Source organism: Charadrius vociferus, unplaced genomic scaffold (assembly GCF_000708025.1).
Source record: "Charadrius vociferus isolate BGI_N301 unplaced genomic scaffold, ASM70802v2 scaffold822, whole genome shotgun sequence".
NCBI lineage: Eukaryota > Metazoa > Chordata > Aves > Charadriiformes > Charadriidae > Charadrius > Charadrius vociferus.
Genome location: NW_009647481.1, coordinates 1356921 through 1365051, shown reverse-complemented (window position 1 = coordinate 1365051; position 8131 = coordinate 1356921). Strand labels below are relative to the sequence as shown.

Genomic DNA, 8131 nt, shown 5'->3' with positions numbered 1-8131 from the left:
GAGCTAAGTCAATGTCACCTTCCAACTGCTTGTCCATCACCAGGACACGTGGTGTAAGAATGAAAATGCAGATCCAGGAAAACCTATAGAGCTGGACACCCCGTTGTGCAGAAGTCAAGGATAAAGGACAGGTAAAGAGAAGGATGCTATCGCAAGCCTACGGACCACTGGGCCAACGGGCTGGGAGGAGCCAGGGTAGCTCCAACTCTGAGAAAGCCACTACATGATTTGTAAGACCTGGCCTCCGGAGGAGCAAGTTGACTTCTCACACTGGAAGCTCTGGAAGTGAGAAGTTTAGCGCTCCTGTAGTGAATCGGTGCTCTGTTAAAGCTTCCAAGTTACATACTCCGTGTGTGAACATAGAAGGAAGAGCAGAACATTACATACAATTAAGCTGAAAGTATTACGGACAATAAATGGAAAGGTGTAGAATAACACTCCAATATGACGAGGGGGAATGGCTTCAAACTGGAAGAAGGATTTAGATTAGATGTTAGGAAGAAATTTTTCACTCGGGGCGTTGAGCCCCTGGGGCAGGTTGCCCCGAGAAGCTGTGGCTGCCCCATCCTTGGAGGTGTTCAAGGCCAGGTTGGACGGGGCTTGGAGCAACCTGGGCTGGGGGGAGGTGGCCCTGCCCAGGGCAGGGGGGTGGGACTAGATCCTTAAGGTCCCTTCCAACCCAATCGGTTCTATGATTCTATGTTGGGGGGGTCTAAATAAGCAAGAAAAAACTAAGCAGTTTTAGAATAGAGATATGGTAAGCTCTAAAGAAAATGAAGGAAAAGTGTAACTGAATACAAGGAAGAAAGAGTCAGTTGAAATTAACCTAGTAACCAAATACTGCTCAATACTGCTCATTACATCTATCTATTAATTTATTCCCCAAGTATTATTTCATCATATCCTACATTATGCAATAATTCAAAGCGATGTTTGAGTGCTTATCTTCTGTTGTTTAATGATTAGTCTTCAATTCACGCTGGAGATGTTTACTTACAGAACTAGGAACACTGGACGTTTCTCTTTGCGTGACAGCGCTGTTAGAGCTATTTCCCAAATCAGCATGACAAAATATTTTCAAAACCACTGCAATGCTTCAGGAGGATGAAGCTATGTAAAGTGATGTATCCATAGGGTTGCATTACACAACTGGTAATAGAACCAGTTTGTCTAAACACCTAAATAAGAGACCAGTATGCTTTTAATCTTGCAGTCAAATCCGTATCAAAGAGAGGATGAAAACAGTAGCTATTTGAATCCAAGTGTGTTCATAATGGTAAGCTCCTTGGTACAAAAACATTATTAAAGATAATTAAGTAGTTAAGAATAAGACCTCAGAATCTAGTTTCAAGTATTATGAACTGACATTTAATATATGCTTTTCCATACAACAATAACAAGTGATAGTAAGCATCAAGGACTTTATTTCCAACTAACATTAATTACGCTGAGAATCAGAATCGATGAGAGCAAACTTCAAGTACCACAGATGGGAATAAATATTTTTTTAATAAATTAGCTATCTCTCTTCTCCATTCACTAACAGCTCACAGAATGCAAAAAGTAAACATTTCTCCAGTAAACTACAGGAACTACGACAGTATTTTACTGCTTGAGAAAAAGCACAGGCTACAAAACCAGACTAATTGTGGAGAATTGGAACACTACCTCCAATCCACTGGTATCAGAGGATATTTGCTTAAATGTCACAGCTTGATTTTAGAAGAGCCTAGTGGGGTTTTATGATTGCTAACAACATTACGGAAAGGTAAGAGTAAACCTAATCTCTGCTTTCTTCTTTTACACTGAAGGTAGGTTATTCTTGAAGGCTAAATGTTTGAAAAAGCACTAAGACTGAGTAAGAGCTTCCTGAAGAAATTTCCAAGGCTCCAGATTTAAGACTAAGTTTTCTTCCCCTCTTTCTGGTCCATTCACTAATTACTCTACACATACAACATGCACAGATAACAGATACAACTCCCAGATAGCTCCTGTGAATCACTGAAGGGCTTCTATGTTTCCCTTCTTAAACTTCCTATTAATCATCATTACGCTAATTAGATGTGTGCTACAGAACAAAGATCTCCTGGTGTACATGCCCAACCTGTTTTTACATGTGGGCTTACAGCTCAGGAAACAACGAAGGGTAAGTCATGGTACCAAAAATAAAAAATGGGGAAAAGCAGCTGGTGCCACTTTCACTTCCACATTCCCCGTCGGATGTCACTGAGTCACACGCCTGAAAGGAGAACCGTTTTTGGTTTTTTTTTGTTTTTTTTTTTGTTTTTTTTAATATCTCCCACCAGATGCTCCTACAAGATTCAAAACCTCTTAGTCTTAGTTGCAGTTCTACAAAAATCAGATTGGGAGAAAAAAAAAAAAAAAAAAGCCTTTCTTTTGGGAGAAAATTTAAATCAACAACAAAGTGCTCTCTACACCTTACCAAACAGTGTGCCCCGCAGGTAGCTGCTGCGGACAGTTATCCCTCTTATTCTCTTAACAACCCACCAGGAGGGTGCAGCTCCCAGAAAAGCACGAGCCCTGCAACACCCAGAGGGGCCAAACACCCCGGTGAAACCCCTCCCTGGTAACTAACTCCTGCAGTGCAACAGGTTGGATACCCCAAATTGGTTCTTTCCTCACCCCGAGCTCCCCACAGCTTCAAAGCAAGCAATCCCACCAGCCTGAACATCATCCTTGTCCTTGCAGTGATGTACTTTATCACTAAAATTTGTTAACCCTGGTAGCTGTTACTATTACATAGTTAAAAATGTTCCGGGAGCGTTAAACTGCTTCAGGTACGAGGACCAAAAAGCCTACACAAATCAACTGGCACTTCAAATGTGGTTTTCAGGAAAGCTGACACATCTGTAACAATTCCTGAAAACAATAAAGGTGTGAGAAATTTTTCAAAGTGACACATTCTGACATTACAGCTGCATTAGCTAGGGGTTTTAATTACACATGACACCACACCTGTGTGATACCAGGTTTCCAAAAATCTTGTGTATAAAGCAGTACGTTCACGAACCACCTGGTTTGTATTTTAGCCTGTAATCAGTAAAGTTTGTAATACAATGTACTCTGCGTTAATTAATCTACTGCCCAGCCTGGTCTGAGCTTTCACCTGTTCAATTTACAGTTAACTACCACGTACCTACTGATACTGTAACAGAAAGAAAAAAGTGTTCCCAATAAATAGGTTTGCTATTATTTCAATTGAATATACAGGTTTTGCTGTTTGTACTATTGTTTTAATAAAAAGTTCAGTTGGGGAAAAAAACAGTTCATTTGCCGTGATACGCTAACTACTGAGAAATTTCCAAAGAGCTGATTTACAAGAAACTTGGGGCAGTCAAAGTTCTCGCACTCATCATTAAGGAGTCTCTGCAATTCCCAAACCAGGTATTTGCAGAGATGCGTGCCTTGCCTGCAGTAGGGAACCTGAGCTCGTTAAGGAGCCTCCCAGCCTGATGAGTCTTTTTGAAATTCCTTGCGTGGGGGTCCAGCAGCCAGCCCTCCCCAAGACTTGTAGTCCCCGAAGCCAAGATCTACACCCACCATTTAAAAGACAGTTATTAACAGCAAAACTGCTCCTACCTTGAAATAGTCCTCAAACTGTTAAATATAGTGAGGCGTAAGTCACAAATTCAAGTCAGGCAGAGAGGAGGTAAAAAAATTACGCAAGAAAGCGTAGGTCTGCACCCAAGAACACCCTCCAGACAGCAAAGCAGCAGTTGTTCCAAGCTCACTGCTCACATCCCTCACCAGGGTTCATTAACAAGCCTTCAAACAACTACTGGCCCGTCCCACCAGGCTCCATCCAACCTACTCCCAACACCACTACCCATCTTAACAACAACTGTAATCGCTTGATGAAAAACTCCGAGATGCTCTTTGGCCACTGACAAGTTAGGTCCCAGGAGAGGAGAAGAAAAAAATAAAGAAAAAAAAAAAGAGTAAGAATTCCCACTGAAAAAAAGGTTTATTTTACTTTTCCAGTGAGGGAGTGAATGCTGAGGCTCAGGGAAACAGAGCAGGAAGAGCTTGTATGAGAACTAGCTTGTAAATATTTCCAAGACAGACACCAAACCTCTGTGACTTTGCCCCATCATGACTATAACGCTCTACTATAACCATCGTTTGGCCATCAGGTAGTTCCCATTTCTATAAAATTGGATTATCCATCCTTTTATCCTGGTCATGGGGTCTTCGCCCCCTTTGAACAGTATTGCAAAATTGGAAACAAAAAGCATTCAAACAGAAAAACATGTTTGTATTTTAACAGAAATTTTGAAGAAATTTTTAATTCTGAAACTCAAATTCACTGGAACTCAAGTGGCCAAATTTTGCAGGCAAGAGGAGAGATTTTGAAATACATGGTTGCTGTCTAAGGGAAGACATTCATGTTATCCAGCATCTAAACTCAAATGGACTGACTGCAAAGAAATTTCCATTTGTTCAAGTTTTCATTCACAAAAGCAATTTCTTAAGTATTCATTTTGAACACACGAAAGACTGAATCACTGAATAATGTTATTATGTCATAAAAGATACTAATATCAAACAGTAGTTATGTTCTGCTAAAAACACTTTAGGAAGCACCACACAGTTACTACACATGTTCTGCATTTTCTTTCCAACGTAAATATCCCGAGAGTTCAAAATCATTAACTGGTATCAAAATCTCCTTTTTTATCCTTTTCAATCCCTCCCAAAGCAGTGAAGAAACAGCAGCAATTCCCCCATCTATAAATTACGCAGGCTCAGCTTCAACAGCTTACTAGAACAAAAACAACAGAGAACTTGAGATTTAGTGGTCTTCTATGCAGAGTAAGCACCCCACTCCCTTGTTCTTCACTTTTTAAACCCAACGAGCTCCAGGACTCCCATGCTAACTATTCTTCATTCAAACATGCGCAACAACTGTAACGTAAGGCTATATATAACCAGGTTCCCACTTAGCAGAAAATAAAAAGCTTATCCTTTCTAAATTAAACCACAGAAATATTACAGGCTAGTCAGTTCATTGCAATTTAAGAGAAATGGCAAAGCTCATTATGTTTGTGTTTGGTTTTTTTTTTTTTAATTAAACGAGAAAGCAAAACGTAGCAGGCAACATGCACAACTATGCTACTTATATCACAACTTCAGTAAACAGGCAATAAAACACAAAAGCTCACCACCCCCCCGCAAGAGCCTACTGTACAGAAAGCCCTCTTAAGTTTCACTCCTCCAATGCAGTTAAGTAGAAGATTTCAGAAAAGGATGCACAAAAAAAAAAAAAAAATATAAATAAACACATTCAGCAGACTTAACAATTCGATTAAACAGAGTCCTGAGAGTTTAAACAAAAGTTCAACAGCATAGGCATAACATTTACAACAAGAAAGAAGAAAGGCACCTGGAGACATCTGACACTGGGCATGCTCTGCAGGCATCTCAGTGCGCACATGCTCTCTACCAGGTTGGAGCAGCCTAGCCACAAAGACCTTGGCACAGAACACTGCAGGGTGACAAAAAGGAAGGAAGAGAAGAAGCAGTTAGATGCCACAACAAATCACTCAAGGCAGGCAACTCATTAGTACGTTAACGTGGGTACTTATCTATGTTATTTCTACATTAATCACAAGGTTAGCGGCCAAGGGTAAAATAACCACTGAAGATCCTTTTCGGAAAATAAGCCATCCCTCTGTCCTATCAAGGATAACGAGCTGATTTTCCTCATTTGCAACCGCTTGGCTTTAGTGCCCAGCTGAATTTTATAACGTACTACCAGCAGCACGGGGGTTGTTCCAGTTTGGGTCCATCAGTTCAGCGGCCAGCGGGGAGATGTCTCACCCAGCAAACCCGCCCAGCCAAAACTGCTTGCGAGGCTTTTACCTTTGCGGTCACCCACGGGGAAGAGAAGCGCAGGCGCTTGGCGTTAGGGTGGCAAGTCTTTAGAATACAACCCGGAGGAGTTTCGGGAATTAAGGTTTGGCACCCCGCACTGTCTCAACTTTCTCAATTTGTGCTTATTTATTCTGACAGCAAAGCCGACATTAACTTCTGAGGTTACTGGGACACTGACACCAGCAAAAAAATCGAGTATTTTTAAAGAGGGGCAACTCTTAGCTAAGTTCCAATTGCAAGACCAAGTTCTGCTCAGTCAAGATGTATAGTATCCGGATTTAATGGGTTATTGGGGAAACAAGTTTGTATTATCAGTTGAGGGTATCCTAAAGGCAAATTATACCCTAACCCAATTTATTATTCGTACCACCACCCAAGCCAGAAAGAAGCAAGCTGAACTACCAGACTCCACATTGCTGACACTAGAAGTTAGGAAAAGGTTGGAAATCCTTTTTGTTTCTTTTCTGAAGCTGAAGAAATTTGATGCAGACAGCCTCCCCAAACTTTTTATAGCTCAATGAGATTATTTCACAGTTCCTTTTAAGGACAGAATAGTACATACACGACATAACCATCAGATAAAGTTAGGGAAAAGGATTCAGTTCATCACTATGAAGCAGTGCACAAACCCAGCTCTAAAATTTGGCACAGGCGTAGCTTTCAATATTTTTCACACAGGCTTCCAATTTAGTTATAACAAACACCAGATCTTTAAAAGGAAAAATCCCACACAGATCAAAGTTGAAAGTGGAATAACCGCTCCGGTTATTAAATTGTTCCGGTGCAGAGTCGGGGAGTGTGTCAGTACCGAGGGGAAGGAGGGAGCCCAGAGCAACCGAAGAGGTTCAAAACCTTTTCCTTTGTTTGTTTTCTACCTTATGAATAAAACAAAAGAAAGCCTAATATTTTCATCTCCATGCTAAGGAGAGAAATTACAGCAATTTTGGTGCCCTGGCAGCACCAAAACACACTGGAATTCTCTCTCCTCTTCTCCAGCAGGAAAGCTGCAATTCCATATAGATGTTCTGTACTATGCATTTGTCGTATGATGAGTGGGTGTACAAACCTTATGTAGAGACTTAAAAATAAATATATTTATGCTCGATTGCATTATTCTTCCTTCGGTATCAAAATAAATCACAGTTTTGTACTATTAAAAGGTTCTTATGTAAAGTTTAATACGGTTTTTCATTTAGCTCTCAAGTAATTGATCTGGTACATCTGTAATTCCTTTGCAATCATTTATTGTGACATGTCCTCACGCAAACACTTGAAATTCAGTTCCCAGAACTGCTCTAAGATAGTCAACCACTCACATTAGGGAAACTACCTTAATTTCAATGAGACACCAAAAAAAAGGATTTCTGTATTATTAAAGAAAGCTAGGACGTAGGGTTCAAACCCACGGGTCGTGATAGTGAGGATGCAGGATCTTATACACACTGTTTACAGCTCTCCTTCAAAACAAGAGTACATAATTCAAGAAACCTCCTTTCTAATCTCTTTCATTATCTAATCTTATTTGGCACAATACCTGAATGGCGTTTCTGCAACACCGAACCATTGAAATTCAGTGCATCACTGCAGGTATTTATTAAAGCCCAAATAAATTTTTGCATTTTTAAACATATAGGCCCAGTAAAAATTTTAGTTCTGTCCACACCACTTGGTAAAAGTCATTGATCAAGAAACACCACAAGCTTCTCTCCTAAGATTTTCGGATAAGATGTATGATACTGTGTGTATAATTCGTATCATGAATCTACACCTACAGGAGTCCACAAATTATATGCTAAAAATCACTGGTTTAGGTTATTAGACTGTGTTTTCTTTTAGGAACTGCTCTAGCTAAATAAGCTGAATTTTAAGAACTTAAGAGAAATAGGAGTAACTTGAGAACAATTTTTTAATTTAGTTCAAAATACATTAGACACAGAGGCCGTTTCCATGCCAAGTTTAAGCCACACAAAAACCTTTCCACAGTATTACAAAATCCTGAATAAAAGGATTTTTATAAATGACTGGACACTTAGCTGTAGCAACAATATTGCACAATAATACAAATTAAATATTGCGTTCTACTTCACACTAAAAGAGGAATGTGCAAATATTTGTGCGCTTCACTGCCGTTCTTTCTTGACCCTGCTTGCGTAGGAACTGTCATAAATAAAAGCGTAATAGTGTAGTAAAGATTTAATTTTTGCATAACAAGAGCCTGAACTTATGCCTTCACTCT

General features: G+C 40.0%; 1 protein-coding gene across 1 annotated transcript in view; it reads right to left on the bottom strand.

Moving 5' to 3' along the window:
- The window catches only part of FBXW11 (F-box and WD repeat domain containing 11), a 57488-nt gene extending 51988 nt beyond the window's left edge, over positions 1–5500 (bottom strand). Inside the window, exon 1 of the mRNA XM_009880727.1 lies at positions 5405–5500. Coding sequence (XP_009879029.1) covers positions 5405–5455 — 51 coding nt within the window. The 5' untranslated portion in view covers positions 5456–5500. The remainder of the gene's footprint in view (positions 1–5404) is intronic.
- Positions 5501–8131: the final 2631 nt, after the last annotated feature.